Here is an 18,627-nt window from a genome sequence, read left to right on the forward strand (position 1 = left end):
GAGAGAGAGAGAGAGAGAGAGAGAGAGAGAGAGAGAGAGAGAGAGAGAGAGAGAGAGAGAGAGAGAGAGAGAGAGAGAGAGAGAGAGAGAGAGAGAGAGAGAGAGGGGGGGCAGAGACAGAACAGCAGACCACCTGTCTGATGAGTGCAGTGACCGTTCTCCACCCTTGCACCGTGGACCGTGACGATCGTGACCGCCTGTGATACGCTCCTTCCCTCTAGAAGCGCCGAGATACCTCCGCCGGCGGATCTTCAGAGCCCTGAGGGCACTGCTGATGCCAGTCACGCTTCATTCATCTCACCTCAGTGCTAAGAGTCCGGCTGATAACCCTTTGATGTTGGTTGTGTTATAATGTAACCAGTGTTTCGCCAGCATTTTAGGAAGCCTTCTAGGCGCTAGTAATGACGTTTGGTGCTGATGACATGTGCTCAGCTGCACTAGTCAGCAGTCACGTAGGCAGCGGTCGCCCGGTTAGGCGGTCAGCTGTGAAGGTGTGAGGCCCGTCATGTGGTCGATCGTGTCGGCCCCTCGCCGTCTGGCGGCTCCCGGCCGGCCATCTGTGACTGGGGTCAATGGCTGGGCCGCCCGGAGCCGCCCGCTCACAACTCAACAAAGCCCCATGGCGGTGGGCCAGCCCGACTCTAATTGACACCCCACCGGCCGCTGCACAATGGTCTAAGTGCATAATGACACCTAATTTGGAATTGAGTGGTCAACACGGTAGCACAATGCAGAACTTCCCTGGTGTCATAATGTCTCATTTGTCTTTTATGCTAGACTCTTACCCACGCATTGTTACGAGGAACTTGCCTGGTAGAACAACGAAGGAAGATTGGTGTAGCAGAAGGCAGTCACAACTCACATTAACAGCAATAGTTAGGTAGATGTCGAGCAAGGAATTTGCTCTCCCTGAAGCTACCCACCAGCTGATTATTACATAGCCAGGCTGAGTATTGCCCAGGGTACCTACATGCCCAGGGTACCTACATACATCCGGGTATTGCCCCCGGATCCACGTTTACCGTTCATCAATCCCGAGTCCCGACTCCGCCTTTCGCTCCGTGCTGTCCGGTGCAGCATACATTCAGGCGCATACCACTGCTGCCATCTAGGGACAGAAGGCGCGACTGTTGAGTTGCAATTGCTCATTTCAAAATGTAGTTAGGTAGACGGGCCCGCGAGAGAGAAATGCAGCAAGATACGCAGCAGAAATGAATTTTAACTAAATTATATTGAAATAATAATGAAATGTAGCTGATAGCATGAATGTTGACGCCCTTGACTTTTTCCTGACATAGGAAGGTAAAACTAATTATCACTTTCACCGAACACGGAGCTGCTTGACTTTGGTAGCCCAAAGCATTCTCTATCGCCTCGTTTTTATTGCAGAATTCAAGTTCTCGCTTAATCAACTCTGATTTGTGCTTATTTTATAAGCATAACTTTCGCATCAAAAGCTTTCTGTGGACCATTTCGCCTAATACATCGACCGTTTACGTCGTGCTATGCATTACCCAGACTTTGAAATCAATCGAAGGCACCGAAAGTTGCATGATCGAAAGCATGTGTGTGAATAAAATGTAAGACTGGTCACTGTTCACTGACCGCGTATTGACGGTAATACGGAAGGGTCAAAACAAGTGTTGGTCGAGTGTTTGCAATACGTGTTCAGTGTTCACTGTTCACTGAAGCGTAAAACGAGCCCCCGCTTGCGCCACTAGTCCTGTGTTGTGCTGTGTGCTGTGTGCTAGGTATACCTTTCGCTCGAGTGGTAACGGCTCTTCTTTCGATGGCCACTTCGATATATTATTTATGGTGCAACCCAAAGTTCAGATAAGCCTTAGCTTAGATAACCGGTTATTACACATTACACATCACATATGTTCCACATTATTACAGAAATAAGGTCACGCTTCACGCTGCGCTACACAGATCCTATACCTGCACTCTGCAGAAACCTGTAAATATTTTCATATTTGAACAGTTGGGGCGTTCCAAGACAGATCGACCAAAAAAATCGCGAAATAACACCCTACCTCTCATATTTTGATGAAATTCGTCTATGGGGTTATCTTGTCCGGCGATTCGTGTTGTGACATTTTCAATCTCATTCGTCCAATACTTTGGGAGATATTGCCCCAGGCAACTTAATGGCTACCATAAAAACTCCGCAAATATTTAGCTAAATACTGATTAGATTCATATAAAACTGCATATCATCACAATAGGAATTAACCAAAGATTTTGGTGATATCAATTATTTTTGAAAATTTTGCTCTTTTAATTTTTTAACATAAAATTGATTTATAAAAATCAAATTTTGAGAACGTGGCCATCTTTTTTACAATTTATTTTTGCAGCAAAAGTCTTGTCAACGCATTGACTTTCACTGATGAAAATATTAAAAACATGTTTTTCCCCTAAAGGTCGCTATACAACATTGAATTTCGTCGTACAGTGAAAAAAATAACAATAACTGTCAACCGGTCTAAGCGGAGTACGGTGAAATGTGATCAAGAGCTCATTGCGACGCTGTTAATTCTTTTTAAAGATGCTTAAGACACCTACGAAAGCTAAGTTAGGACCCAAAGATCCAAAAACGTCATAATGGCGTATTGTTTTCAAGAGAGCGAGGTTTAACCCCCTGTGGCCGAGGGAGCGAATGCTAATCACCTTTGACCGTTTTCTCATCACTGCTGGGGACGCATTGGCGATAGAGTGCTGAAGCCGGAAAGTTATTACAAGTTATCTAGTTGATTTATCTTGTGACATCAAATGAACTTTCATATAAGGTCACTTTACTTAACTATGACGTCACGTAAGTGAGCCTATCTAATGCTTAAAAATGTTACTATTGCGAAACGCCAAACAATAGTTTACGAAGAGAACGTATGTAATTCACGCATTCTTTGCAAGGTCCGATGCTTTAGTTTTGCTGGTGGGCCTTGCATGACGTCATAATGACGCAACGTCATTTATGACGTCACTAACGCTGATTGAGTCGAGAGTTTTTCGTTAATAGATTCCTAACAAAATGACGACATTGAGGGGAGGGACATCAATGTACTGAGAATGAGCTGTCGAATCGACAGATACTTTTGCCGTAGGTCGGTATTTATTTATTTATTTATTCGATGTCATGGAACAACAGGCGAATTGACGCCCAGTAACAGTCCATAGCAGTTATACGTTCGGAGCAGTGTAAACATTGCCTTTAGTCTTTCGTCTCTTACACATACAATCCCTCGATATACCAACCATATCTATCACACAGTCCATACAGTACATGCATAACACAATAAATACAGTCACGCGGTTCACACCAGGACTCACATGTTTTGTATATGTCGTCTTACTTTAGCCCGAACATCCCGCATTGAGTCGTGAAACAAATCCAAATCTGTTATCTCGAACATAAATTCATTTATGATAGTGGGTGCCCTAACAAAAAGCGAACCTTTCATAGTGTCGACCCGCGCAAATGGTACATTCATGACACCACGAGCTCCTTCAATCCTCCTTGTAATTCTTGGAGCAGCATACAGCGGAAACCGTGCCAATAGTACATGTGAGTCGAGGACACCTTTGTACAGTTTTTCCACAAACATGATATCGTATTGATGGCGTCTTTTCTCTAATTCAGTTACGTTAAACATTTGGAGCAAGCGAGAATAATCAATATCGGATGGTATCGCGCTTCGATTTACATAAAAGTATAGCCATCTGAGAAAGTGATACTGTATCTTTTCTACTCTATCTAAGTGCGATTTTGCCGCACCACCCCATATGACACAACAATATTCTAATATCGCACGAACATTTCCATAGAAGGCGGTCAAAATTGATTTCCAGTTTACTATGCCAATTTTTGATTCAGACTGCATCGCCCTCATAAGAATGCCGTTCATTTTGTTTGCCCTAGACACAATAAAGTCAACATGATTACAAAACGTGAGTCGTCTGTCTAAAACCACCCCCAAGTCCCTAATTGTGTGCACGATTTCCAGGCGAGTGTCACCAATCATGTATTGACAAGTAAGGGGGTCACTTTTTAAGGTAATACAGAACTGCTTGCACTTGGAGGGATTCAATTTCAATTTCCAAGTTTTCGACCAATTATAAAGTCTCCTAATATCCCCTTGTAGCCGTGCAGTATCTGTCAAATCTGAAATCTCTGAGTACACCTTGATGTCATCCGCAAACATTAAGCATTTTGTTTGAACACACAATGGATAATCGTTAACGAAAAGAGCGAAAAGCAATGGCGAAATTACACTACCTTCCGGTGTACCAGAGAGAACGTCCTGCCACGAGGAGCACTTACCGTTCACAACGACTCTTTGTTTTCTATCCGACAGAAAGGATCTAAACCAGCTCAGAGCCATTATTAACCATATTAACCAGCTCAGGTATTATCTCAATTGACCAGTTTCGGGACCTGAAATATTTTGCCAGATACCGAAATGACAGTTCTGCGACCATTTAAGGGATTTATTGACCGAAAATTGGATCCCTGCCTCAAGGCATTTGACCTGACCTCAGAGGTTGCCGGTTGCCGGAATGATAAAACTTGGTTTGGAAGAGGTCAGCTTAAGATGTTTTCCTCAGGTCGAGGCCACATCAAAACCGCTGAGGTCAAGAAGCTGTTCAAATGAGGCCATTTCAGCCGTTTTCACGACGGATATCAGACGAATCTAGCCAAATCTTTTACTACAGCTATTTTCATAACGTAATTTTATTCTTATGCTTGAGTAAAAAGTAACGACTGATAATTTGATAAATAAGGTCAATAAGCAACTAGCGCAACCTAAGCTAAAAACAATTAAGAATCAACTATGAACCAAATTTGACCAAATCCCATCAAATATCAGTTAATGTGTGTCAGATAACCGTCGTGAAAACGGCTATTGTAAGTATTTGATTCAGTTCAGCAGGGTTCCCTGAGTTCACTGGTGGCTTATTCGACTCGTTAGATAAATTCTATTCAGTCATTGACAAAAAGAAAACCGATGACCTCACACGACCGTACAATGTAACGGCATATACGGCGCATTGCAAGGTCCTCAATGCAAAACCTAAGAATCGCTCATCGCAAAAGTGTATGAAATCACGATTACAGGCGTTTGAGATGGGCTTGGATCATTTTCGGCATTTAAATAACAGTTCAAATGTTTCAATATTTCCCATTGACTTATATTAGTGAAGTCACGTGACCAGCTTGACTTCGGGTGAAAATTTAGGAAAGTTAGGGGAATTGATGTTGTGAAATCTCAAGAGCCGTTACTGCCGTTACTTGTGTCATCCCCTGCAAAAGGTTCCCTTACACTGAGAGTATGTACAGTGCAAAGCTGCAACTTTTTGCATTATTCCGAGGTTTATTTGTGAAGTCATATGTCAGTAAGCTGACCTGAGCCTGTTCTGTTGGTGTCAACAGATTCGGAATGTCAACTTTCAGCTCTCCAGCCTTACACCACTGCAAACAATATCGAGAAAACCGTTGGGGCTGCACATCAAACCCTCCCCTTCGGCCGGGTGGGAATAAAAATACTATGAAAGTGAATGTTAGTGAAACATGGAGCATCCCAAGCCACTAGCTACCTCGAAATGCATTAATTTCAAAACGTTAGAGATGCTTCCAGTTTCAAGAAAACAGAATTCAATATCGGCGAGTTTTCAAGTAGGGGAGAGTGGGGCAAAGCGGCCACCCTAACGCTTCTCACGATGCCAACGCTTGATTTTTAAACTTGGAAAGATTCTTGCTATACCAATGTGATCCCCATTAAGTTGCCTTTTACTTCAACTGGGTTTTATTTCCAAAGGCGTTCACATATGGAAGATATTGACAAAACTTTAAACCTATGCATATTGGCCACTTTGCCCCATACCCTGGGGCAAAGCGGCCACCGGCGTCTTCTCAAGTCCCGATATGAGAAACAAAACAGTTGCCTCGTGTACGACTAGGGTATTTGATGGTGACAAGGTAAAGCGAGGATGGATGTTTACTTTATCATCTTCCACCTGTAGGTACACAAAGAGAGGATTTTCATGAAAAAACATTTAATTGCATTATTTGGTAACTCATGCAACTGAAAAGTGGCCAAGATGAATGCATGACAGCACATTTGAATATAAATGATGTTTTTTATCCAGATGGAAACAACTTATGGCCAAATGGGGGTGGCCACTTTGCCCCGGCCACTTTGCCCCGCGCTATTGTTATTTAGATTAGACCACTGACTATTGCTGCTATAAAGTCGTATTCTGGGGTGAGCTAGCCTTCTATGACGTTGCCGGTTGCGTTATTATGACGTGGCTGCTATTGAAATGCCGATAAATCAAAACAATTGTCTACGCTGTATTTGTATTAACGTTGTAAGAACTCTTGACATGGATACGTTGGTTGGTATTAGGCTAAACCGTACTTTTACGGAAACATTTATCATTAGACTGATAACATCTCAACATCCGGGACTGGGTACAATTTCGCAATTAAGACTCGGAGAGCAGCCAAGCGAATTACAGCACTTAGCCCAATTGTCCCCAGAATGAAGCGTGTCTGAGCCCAGTACTGCCCCGTCTACCCAGGTGACCCTGAGTAGTGTCAGCTCACTGTTAGGCGGCACGGGCGGACATCGATAGCAGCGCCTCTATCGGTCACTAGTGAAAGCTGGGCTGTAGGCGACGAAATACCGGCTGAGTTGTCACAAGTTAAATAGGTTTATAGACATCCGTCTTGTGAAAAAGTTGAACTTTTGCCTTCAATATTTCTACAGGCAATTTTAGAAGTGCCTTCACATAGATTACAAAACCGTTTAAATTATTTTATTCACTTCAAGCCTTCCCTATTGTTCTTGATGATGCGGGAACTATTTCTAATTAGTGTCTTTAGCTTAGTAAAAGAATATATTGTGCAAACGATGACAAAAGCATAAATGGAAGATTTTAAATACAATTTTCTGTAATAAATAATGGTAAATTCTCTACACATCAAGGAAAAGGTGCATGCTAACTGATAATTTAAAGTTCTTGGGGACAGTTGGTTTCTTCTTTTCTTACGTCGCCCCAATGGCCGCGAATACACTTGTGATAACGCCTATCGGCTCCGTCGGATAACCTTGACAGCCGAGCTTTACTCTTTGACAGACGGTCGCGGGTCGGTACGGACTGCAGGGAACGCGCGCCAGGGCTGAGGCTGGGTCTGGTCTACGGGAAACGCCAGGGCTGCAAGGCTGGCGGGGCGCCGGGGTGCGTTCACGTTGAAAGAGATTCGATTGGTCATAATGTCATGCGGGTAAGGCCGATGAATGTGACTAATTTTGTTTGTTGGAGGCCTATTTTACTGGAGTTGTAACTTGATTTAAATTGAAATAAACTATTGGTTTACGTGGTTGTAAACGGTTAGCGCCGATACCACCGCAACTTCCCAGAAAGGCGTGCGTAATTCTGACCTCGCCAGCCTTCTTCTCGGCGAGAATTCAGAAGTCCCAGTCATTACAAAAATTTCAGTAGCTCCACGTTCCGTCATCAGTCATGACCCCTGCTCCGCCCGGCGCGACCCCTGCGCCCCCAGTACCGAGTGACCTCGCTACTGCGCCTGTGATGAGGTGCCCCTGCCGCCTGTCATTACCCCTCCTCAGAACGCCCTCGCTCGCGCCGCGCCCTGCAGTTTTGACCTCACCGCTCCGACCCGGCGACCCGGTGAGACTCAGCCGGGAGCCGTCGTGGCGTCGACGGCGGCGAGCTACACTTGTGCGGTGTCGAAACTGGCCGACCTTCCCACCACGGCAGCGCATGTGGTCGGTCGGTGCTGCGCGGTTCGCCTTCCTGGGCGGCTCAGTATCGCAGCAGATCGGTCAGAGCGAGTGTCCGTTCTCCTGGCAGCAGAACGGGACCAGTCACCCGGGACGGTGATCACCTGACCAGCCACGTGACACGTCGGACTGGACGGGTGCCGGCGCCGGACAGATCACGTGACCGGGTGCTAGGCGCCTGCGACGCGTCGCGGTCTCCAGGCCGGCGCCGCGGCCGTGCGCGAGTTGTGCGCGACGAGGCGAGGCGTGCGGTTTGCGAAGGCGATGAGGTCCGAGTGAGGTAGCTGCTCATCTCCGTGAATGGATCCGAGTGTAACGATCGACGGCATAAAGTGCATTGAGTGAATGTGTCCCAATCTACAGACTTGGACTGCGGCAGCTGGAATCTGTGGTGAAGTGGCCACAGCTCGGCTGTCGGTGAGTGGCGAGGTAAGTAGCGTGGGAAATGTTCGTGAAAGATAGGCGGGTCAAGGGTGCCGTTCGCAGCTGTTGTTCTGTGGGGTGGGACTTTTTGGTGGTGTGGAGACGGCGAACAGATGTTGGGGAAAGGTGGTGACTAAAACGGGACCCCGGTAACTGCAAGTCTCCAGCAAAAACTTGTATGCTAGTGCTCCGAGTTCCTTGAGGTTAGGCATCTAGTAATTGCTTTCAGCTTGATTCTAACAAATTATGTTAATGTTACGGGCTGATAACATCATTCCTTTCACATTTAATTCAGCGCAACGGACGGAGCTCAATCGAAACTCTCTGCATTTTTTATGTTTAATAATCGATTCCATTTTCCTCAAATTACTCGTTACCAGAAGCATGCTAGGTAGATATCTGTCCAGCACTGCTACGGACCACTTGAAGCATCGTGTGCCGGAGGGGGAGGGGGTATTTAAGCGTCTTGCTCCCTGCTCTTATCTCGGCTCCAGTGTCAACTAGCAACAAGTAGACACTGGCGGATCCAGGAGGGGGCAGAGGACGATTTGGAGTATTTGCTCCTCATGCAGGGTCCAGATTTGACGGAACTTTACCTTTCACCTGCATAAGCTGAACTAAATAATTTTCGTTAAAAGACAAATGCACGACAGCGCATAAAGGAAAAAATTATGATGTTTTTTCTTCACAAACTGGTGAAACTCGTTTAGGAGAAGGCAACTACATCAGCACATAATGCCATGTTTCTAGATCCGCCATTGCAAGTGAAAAACGGCACTAGAGTGCTCGTAAGAACTAAGAAGGCACACGAATCCAAGGGGAGGGGTTTGGGGCAAATGGCCCTTGTATTGTCCCAAATCGATGAAAACGTGTCATTCTAGAAGAGAAAGAAAACTCAACATCTTTTATTGGGAAAAGTTTGCTTTTAACGGCACGGCAGTGCAGGAATAGAAATTCGATGAGTTTTTTTTTTATTATTCGGAGAAACTTTTTGGTATATATGACCCCCCCACGCGTCCGAAACGTCCTTTCTGGATCTGCCTATGTAAAAAAGAAAAAAAACATTACGAAAAAGATTGAGTTGTATTCACGCTGGAATAATTAGTCATACTAAAGTGAATCCGTAATTCGTAAGACCAAATTCATGTTTTTAACGTTTTGCAAAACGTGTCAAAATTGGAGAAAAGTCACCTGCGCCTGGCTATGTATGTGGTAGGCACGTCCAGGGTATATTGAATTAGGGCACGTCTACACTGCCTGAGAACAGGTTACCCGAATCAAGGATTGCGCTGGAAAACGAGGTGAACAGGTGAACATGGCCGGTTCCTGCATTTACTCGTCAGGTGCTTAGCAGCGATGAGCGGTCGATCTCAAAAACGCTAACTAGGTCACAAGAATGCTATGGTTTATGCATTACACAGCGGTGCACTAGGGTGTGCTGCGACAGCGCAGTGCTTGAGTGACCGCTAGGTCAAAGCTTAGGTAAGTCTTTCACGGAGTACTTTATGAACGTGGCTATTGGTTGTTGGCGAAATTTTTAGGTAAATAAAAGTATGAATAACTGGACAAATAGATACATAAAATAATAAATAGATATACAGATAAGTTTGTAAACTAACAAAAACAGCTCGTGGGATTCCTATTTTGTTGAGATAGGTGATGCCCAAATCACGTCAATATAGGAAAACCTAGGGACTTTGTACACTCGTTTGGAATGAAAATTTTATTTTCATGTTAGCATGGGCGTCGAAAGCGGGGGGACGGGGGGACGCGTCCCCCCAGTCGAGGAATCCGGGGGGGGACGTCCCCTCCAAAAAATCACCCATTTATGATTTAAAAAGTGACTATTTGCAACGTCCATTCACAATGGAGCCATGTAAACAGAAATAAACCCTTTTAAAAGAATACTGATGCTGGTCAGTTCGACCGTACAATTGAGAACTCAGGCACTTCAGCGGCTCAGGTAAGTACACCCTTGGGTACATCCACCAAGGGCTGAAGTTCGGTCCTCTGGGTGGGGTGACAACTGCATAAGCCACACATTTTAGAGTATTCACAATACTCAAGCAAGACTCCTACTTTTAAACGGTCATCCTCCCGTGAGGCAAAACGACAGCCGAAGGGACTCACCAATGCACCATGGCCTTAGAGGACCTGATAAAGCTGCCCATGCAGCCCGGAACAAGGGGTTGAGGCGTGGAGGAGAGGGATTTGACTGTCCTGAGGATATAGAAATGACGGAACGGTGTGTGGTATGAGCCAGTGGCGCAGCCAGGGGGGGGGGGGGGTCAGAGGGTCAGCTGACCCCCCCGAAATTTCTGTCAGGGGCCGCTCGAGAGAGAGAGAGAGAGAGAGAGAGAGAGAGAGAGAGAGAGAGAGAGAGGGGGGGAGGGAGGAGAGGGGTCCTAATCTAATCGGACGAGCCCGCTTCGGGAAATGCCTACTGGGGCACCACGGGTGAGGGGCCGGCCTGGGGCCCCAGGGGGGCCCGGGCCCCCGGGAGAACGGGCCCGCGCGGGCCCCCGATCGGTGGGCGTTTGGTTGGTCTTGTGTCCGTGGGTTATGTATCCATTTCGGTCGATTGCTTTTTGACGGCTAAGCATTTTGGTTTGGGAAAAATATCCGTCGCATCGATGTGCTCGTGTCTGATAAGCATGCGTTCTACTAGAACATGTCATGTGTAGTACTATGAGCGGGTCCGGGAGGTTTTAATACTCAGTGTCGGCCTACATTGGTCTGACCCCTATACAACCACCGTCCACCAGTCACAACGGCCAACAGAACCTCCAGAGTCCAGCTCTTATCCCCCCGTCCTTTGGAAACGGCTAATTATTATATCGTCATCCACGAATTCCACGTGTACCGTAAACACTGGCTAAAGCGACTTCATATATTTCGACTAACCAGTTAAGACTTCAGAGCATGACTTCAAGCCAAAAATGTTGACTCTGACTTCGGAGTCGAAGTACAAACGACTTCGGTGACTCCAGCTCCAACTCTGGCCAGAGCTGTCAAGTCAAGCTGACGAGTTGTCAAGCTCCGGCTCCGACCCCGCAGTACTGCAGATGCACTACACAAAATTTCAAACTTCTAGGAAATAAGTTATACGGGGACCACATTTTTTTAGAGGCAGAGTCAAGTAAGACAATTTTTTAGAGGCAGAGTCACCAAGTCAAGTAAGACTTGGTGACCAGAACTTAGGTGTTCTGGCATCAAATTTGTTACACGGGCTGCAAAATCAAGGTGTTTTGGAGCTGTTTTGCCAATTGGTTATGAAAAATTTCGTCCCCCCCCCTGTCGAAAATGCGTGGCGACGCCCCTGCATGTTAGTCTCCCCTCCAACGGCCCCAACGGGCGCTTGTTGCTCATGTACAGTACCTGCTCCTCCTCGTCCTCCATATTCAAGTCAGCCATATGTTGCGCACATTCAATTCGAAATTGAATTTGGTGCCTATTTGGTACCTTATTCGGTCATTTACCTACCCGCGCAAAGAAAACATTATGAATATGAACTGCAAATTAGTTTAATATTTCATAACTGTTGTTTACCTACTCCGTACTCGATTTCCAAAGATTTTGTTGTCCATAGAAGGCTGTCGTCCATTTTCCAACGAACCTGGATATAACATGTCATCTCAGTCCGATAACGACCAGTATAACGCCTTCTGGGGCGACTAACGGAGCGAGCGAGAGGGTGGGCCTTGCACGTGCGAAATTGCGAGGGGGTACCTCCAACTGACTTGTGCACGGCACCCTACTAACCGGTCCCTAGCGATGTGCCAAATTTGGGCACAATCGGCCCAGCCGTTCTCGAGATCTGGAAGCGGCACCCTGCACGTGCGCACGAGCAAAATGGGTCCCAACTGACTTGCGCACGGCACCCTACTAACCGGTCCCTAACTGTGTACCAAATTTGGGCGCAATCGGTCGAGCCGTCCTCGAGATCTGGAAACGACCCCTGCACGTGCGCACGTGCAGCAGCACCCCAACTCTGGCACATGGATATGCAGTGCCTAGTGGGTGCCTACCTACATGCCAACTTTCAGCGAAATCGGCCAAGTAGTTACCGAGATATTGCAACAATTACAAAACTGACACCTCTTCGTTTTGCACGTGGCACGTGCATAAGGGGTCACCCACATGCATTGGAAATAGTCCAATACTTGGTAGAAGGAATGAAGCTACCCTACAAAATTTACCGCATGTAAATCGGTCAAGTGGTTGCTGAGATATAAGCCTCGCAAAAGCGTCCGCACGGCCGGCCGGCCGGCCGGCCGCTCATACTCAGAAATTTCTGTTAATCTAAGGAAAGACTACGCTCGCTTCGCTCGCTCCGTAACAACTCAAGAAACTCAAGATTACCTTCGCCAACTACCCCTCTCCCCCTCATCCCGTCTTCCGCCTTGCTAAAGATGTTATGCCGTCCCAAATAACCCTCATTTTCTGGTCGTTGCTCCGAAAAGAATCCAGATCGTGACCCCACTTTACGTCAGGTAACCCTTCCGGTCGATTTCCGGTTCGCCCGACCACTCGCCCTGCCCCTCTCCCCTCCCGTCTCACCGGCTCACCTCGGCTCGCATTCCCCATTTCTCCCCTCCCTCGCCCATGTCACGGCGCTCACCCACCGTTCATCCATTCCAGCTGCTCGGCTGTACCGACGACTCTGATTGGCCGTGGTGGTTGAAACACCCACGATGATTGGTCGGCCGGCGCCAAGCGCGGCTGCGATTGGCCCGAGCGCGGTGGAGGAGCTGGTCGAGGCGGCGCTGACCGGCGCCGTCGCATTGTTGTTGTGGACGGGGCTGAGGCGCGTGGTTGGGGTCGCTGCGCCTGTACTGTGGAGCCGTGCTCGTAGGCTGGTGAGCTTCAAACCCAGTCACCAGACGGGAGACTCGCCCCTCTCCGACGAAGCGACCACCTCCGCCGACGACACTACCGATCGGGTCGTCGGCTCGGTCCAGCCAGTCATGTGCAGCGTCGCAGGGTCGCGCGGATCCTCGGGGAGTGGCGCAGCGGCGGCAGTGGACGGTGGTCGGCCGCCGGACAGCGACGGAGCGACGCAGGCCAGACCCGTGTTCGAAGCGCAGGGAGTCAGCTTTGGCGACGGAGTGGTGATCTCTGACGAGGGACGAGTGACGAGTGGAGTGTTGGATCAGAACGGAGTGACGATGAGTGAAGTTGGAGTGGACCAGAGTGCGCCCACGAACGTGCAGTGTAGAACTGATGGCGTTGGCTGTGATACAGACGTTGCGGACGATGCTGTGGTACCGCGGACAGAGCAGGACTGTGACAGTGACGTTTCGGACGAGGTGAACCCGTGTAATCAGACGTTCTATAGCGAGGGTGATGGCGAAGATGCCGATGCCGAAAGCGACGAGAACGAGTATGACCTCGGGGAGAACCAGCCGGAGCAGGACGACGATTACGACGACTGGTTCGCCGTCTCCAACGACGACGAAATTCGAACGAGTAAGTACAGAGCGATGTTTGTTTGCATGCAGAGTATTGATTACAATTAGCCGTACCTTTCCGTCTTTGTGTGCAAACTGCTCCATCCGTCAATCGTATAGGTACGACAGTCTGCAACAGTCGTCTCCATTTTCAGCTTTCCAGACACTCAGTCCCGCTTCTCATTTCCAGTTGTGTGCAGTATTCATGTAACCTCGCTCTTCAGCCTGCTACCCAACCGTGCAGCCTTATCCAGCCGTTTCACCGCGACCAGAACCCCTTTACTCCGCAGTTCCTGGTCGGCCCTGTTCATAAATGTCACTCAGATCACGATTAGTTGAAGCAGCCGCCAGTTGAGGTCAGCAGCAAGTGTTGAACCGCCGATATCATGGCCAGACGGCCACTGCTTCGGCTACCGAAGCTGTCGCTACCCTCCTCTACCGCCCCACATTACCCTGACCCTTCCCGATGTCACGTTTTCACTAATGTTTGGCGTTCACTGAGCGTGTCAACCTTGGACGACCGCAGGAATGGTCGATGTGGGCTCCCGTGTGGCTATTTTATGACGAATTGTTGCGCGCGACCGACTCGGTATGTCGTTCCGTTCTGCTTTGACCCCGGGTCACAGCGTGTTGTGTTTCAAGCAGGTAACCACGGCTGATCGATTTTACGGGTCATTTCGTATAGACATAATTAGCGTCGTCTTTGTTACGGCGTTCGTAAAGCTGGTCGACCTGTGCCCCAGCGGTCGATAGGATAATCGTGCACACTCGCATGCGTCACCACCGGCCCCAGCTGTGCAGGATTGGTTACCATGTCTCCCGTAAAACCCCCGTAACAAGGTCACCGTAGTCGCGGTGTCAGGCAGCACTGCAAGCTACCGGGCCTGTTGCGCCTACTTCCTATCGCCTCTCACAGATGGCTCGGGCAGTAAACCTCGGTGAAACCTGCTACATCGTTCTCGCTATGATGCCTCATCAGTGGAATGATAGAAGGCCTATTGTTTGAAAACACAAATGTGGCGAAAGGCTTGTCATGCGACTTGTCATGTTGACGTCACAGGAAACATTTCGCGAGGCGGCCGGTTTCACTTCCAGCCTCTGTTTTGTGTGATATCGGCGTTAGACAATGGGGTGCGACCGAAACCTTCATGGCCCGGTTTGAACTCGTTGAACAAGGTACGATTAGGCTAGTTTTTGAAAAAGGAGGGTGCTTTATGGTCGTTCGCTGCCCTTTATTTTGTTATCCGCAATAGTTGTTCCAAAATTTCAACCAGATTATATCACTTTTGTGTATACATTTGCTTTTATTCTGACCATTTTGGTCGGAAAGTGTCCAAGATTTCCCCAGTGGAGTAAGGAATGTTCTAGTTTCAAATCACTCGATGAATTGTTTTTGAAGTCTGCGATCACTCGCACTTGCCGCGTGGAACTCAGTACGGTAGTTTGTCTGATCAAAGGCATCCATACGGTGCCGGCAAACAAACAAGGGCCGTTTACCTGAGGTATGCCGTCAAACACAATCACTGGTAACGTCACGGCTCTCACGTCAGTGGCCGTGACGTCAGCTAGCACGACTGACAACATCACACATCGCTCAGGGAATTCGTGTCTGCGCTAAACCGGCTGTAATGCGGCGAAAAGCAAAAATGTAAGGACGAATGATATCAGCCTCTGTGGTTTTCCACGTGCCTCGCTGCGCCATGTGAGCTATTGAGCAATGAACAGTGAGGTGAATCGGATGGACAATTCCAGCGGCCGAGACTTGCAATTCTCTTGTAATTATGTTGATATCATGGATGCATTGGCAGATATTCATTGAGTATTGTTAAAAGCAGAGGTGTGGCAAAAGGGACAGAAACGGCTGACCTCCTTTCACGTCTCAGAATAGGACAATACTTTTAAGTTATAGCGCTTGCTGTGGGTAGTGTAGGTACTCTAAATATCCTACCATCGTTGGCCTGTTTGAAATTTAAAACGAAATGGACAGAATAACTGAGCAAAAGATCCAATCATCGAGACACCGACCTAATGTTTCATCCCTGCACCCGCTGCCAAGCTGTCCACTCTCCGCTCCCCCACCCCCCACTTCCCACTCCCCAGCTGTCCACCCACTCGCTCCCACATTTGACCACTCCTTGCACTGCCTGTATACGGCCGCGGGGCGTGCATTCCCGTGGCGCTGGGCAGACCGGCTCCCAGTCTCCGTGTCCGCAGCGGGCCATTACAGCTCACTGCACCATGAAGAACACTCCCGCGGTACTCAGGCCGAGGTCATTGACGCAATCGCCGCCACTACGATCGGCGGGCACGGCGGTAACATGGGCCGGGGCTAACCGTAGTCCATGGGTACCTGCCGTAGTTACTCGTCTCCACTTCCAGGGATGTGTGTTGTGACTGTTGTGTAAACGGCTTATGTTTTCTATCTTGAGTCTTCGCTCTACTGGGCTAAGTCTGGATAGAATGGGTTCTAAAGGAATGCTTATTTGTATAATGACCTTGCTAGCTGCTTTACTCTACCATTCACCCGCTTTACCGGCCATTATATGATTACGCACCCTCCTCTTCAAAGGCCGACCGCTATGTGTGCTCGGTCTTATGTGGCCAACGCTACCACTCTCACTAAGCATCCCCTTTTCACTGAGCTCCATGGACGGATCACCAGGATACCGCCCAGCACTAACGGCGCAGTTGGTGGCGTCCCTGGGCCCTCATATCCCTCTCTTCCTCTCTCTTCTACGTCGTACTCCCTCCCACCCTTCAGGCTCGAGCGGCCGCTGTCCGCCCTTCGTTCGCCGCCTGCCGCTCTGAGTTCGATGAATGTGGGGACACTGCCGTTAGGCCGTTCCAGTAAACTCTATACCCGACTGTCGAGCTTCTTGGCTGCTACCGCAGGCTGCACTTTGGCTCTTTTCAGCCGTCCAGGATACAGAGGATAGATGAGCTGGCCTCCGCAGTTCGCATCCGGTCCCACTCCTGCCGTCATCCGTTTATCCTTCGTTCGCCACATGGCGGTAGCCGGGGGCGAGGAGAGGCCACCTGCCACCCCTGAGCGTCCCTCCCTGCCCTCCCTCCTGACTCCCCCCTCCCTCCTGAACCCCCACCGGAGCCGGGCGTCGCATACCTCCACAGTCCACAGCCCACCTGCGTCCACTGTCTGCCCCGGCCGGCCGCCGGGGTTGGGGACCAACCGCGCCGTGACCCTTTCCACCCACGTGGCGTGGGGAGATAGCAATCGCTGAGGGAGCCTCTAAGCCTATTTTGTCATTAAAAGCCATCTGATTGTCCTTGGGACAGAACCATTTTAGGAGCTGCATTTCTTTAGTTGTGCTTTTGCGGTGTTAGTGCCTAAAGCGATGGAATGACAATAGATAGAAATTGGTGGACTGGGACTGTCGGACTTCATCAGTCGTTTGCTTCAGTATGCTGTGGTTTCAGAAAAGCAATCTATAATACCTGTTGAATGATGTTGAGGGTTTCTTTGAAAATGAGCCCCATTATTATTAAAAGATAAGCAAGTAATAGCCTTTGGCTCATCGCAATAGCTTTTCCATTTCTTTTGTCTATTATACAATGAGCCAAAGGCTATTACTTGCTTATCTTTTAATCTATAATACCGGTCCTTTTATTAATATCGGAGCCATATACCAACAAACATAAGCCCTGATGCTTTTCTTCATCGAAAAGTGCTTTTCTTCATGAAAAACACTTTTTTTGCACTATATTTCAATGTCTTCATCGCTGCACAGCACCTTGACAGTTCTATAAACAGCTTAAAAATTAACTCTTGGCGCCCCAGTGTCAACCATGACACTGACGACTTTCACCAAATCTTGGAGAATCAAACACGTCAAAGGCCGAGGAACACCCCTTCCACGAAGCCCTCAGCAGTGGCCCGTGGCGCTACAATCTTGCACGGGTAGATGCAATCTTCTTCCGTCCGTCTCGGTGGGGTGCAGGGACGGTGCGCTGGCTACGCCCGGGGGCTAGACCACCCACCGGACAGACGGTGGCCGCGGCGGCGGCGTCTCCAGCCCCTCTCCGGAAGTCGAGCCGGCTGTGCGCAATGAACCTTGACGACGGACGGCGGAGCACCCCACCTACAGGTCGGATGGCGCCCCTGCCCATGACTGTGACTCGTGAGCCCGCCTGGCCCGTCGGCAGTGAAGAGCGTCACGACTTGCGATCGATACCTACCGAGCAGCGCTGCAGCTGGATGGTTACGGGTTGTATGGCTAGACATCGATACTTGATCTGCCACGGTATGATGGCCCATGGCGGATATGATCCGGAAAAATTGTGTGCGGAGCCTCTTAGCCGGTACTTGATCATGCCCGAAACCGCTTGTTGCTGAAGCTTACTTATTGTTCTTGAAATTGATTTCTTGAAACTGATCGCAATAGCTGAGATTTAGATGGTCTGGAATGCAATGTTCTTACATATCTGGCTCACGACTTAGTATTTGGTACGACGTCGGCCAAATGTTAGTCGATTTCGATCCCCGATCTTCCTTGTAAGCCAGTATGCGGATCCACGCCTCATCGGCTCTGTTTACTGATGAGACTTTGTTCAGGCTTTAGCGATCCTTCGAGGCGATCCACGGAAAACACGCCAGATTCGCTGTACCTTCCAGTCACGCCCGTAACGCGAACCAGGCACGGCAGCCGTGCGTGAAAGCTGCGTGAGACTCGGAGCGTTCGTGTTTTTCCGGCGTGAAGCCACAAGGTGTGAGAGCAGGACGCCAGCCGGCGAGCTGTTCGCTATTTCCTTCATTGGCGTGGATGGAATAGCTGTCTAACAAGGTGGCGGGCTGACGTTGGGACAGGTTTTGATGAAGCCACATACTAGCGCGAGAAACCGTTAACGTTTCCAGTTTCTGCCATCGTGGGCCGACTCGAAAATATTCGTTTTTGAACAATGTGCTGTTACGCCTAGTTGTGTACGTT

The 18,627-nt window shown here is 48.7% G+C and overlaps 1 protein-coding gene across 1 annotated transcript in view; it reads left to right on the forward strand.

Moving 5' to 3' along the window:
* The first annotated feature begins 7,970 nt into the window (after nt 1–7,970).
* The window catches only part of LOC122368340 (nascent polypeptide-associated complex subunit alpha, muscle-specific form-like), a 60,375-nt gene continuing 49,718 nt past the window's right edge, over nt 7,971–18,627 (forward strand). Inside the window, exons 1-2 of the mRNA XM_043342182.1 lie at nt 7,971–8,240; nt 12,876–13,703. Of these exons, the coding sequence (XP_043198117.1) occupies nt 12,929–13,703 (775 nt within the window). The 5' untranslated portion in view covers nt 7,971–8,240; nt 12,876–12,928. The remainder of the gene's footprint in view (nt 8,241–12,875; nt 13,704–18,627) is intronic.

This window comes from Amphibalanus amphitrite, unplaced genomic scaffold (genome assembly GCF_019059575.1).
Source record: "Amphibalanus amphitrite isolate SeventyFive unplaced genomic scaffold, NRLGWU_Aamphi_draft 000940F_arrow, whole genome shotgun sequence".
NCBI lineage: Eukaryota > Metazoa > Arthropoda > Thecostraca > Balanomorpha > Balanidae > Amphibalanus > Amphibalanus amphitrite.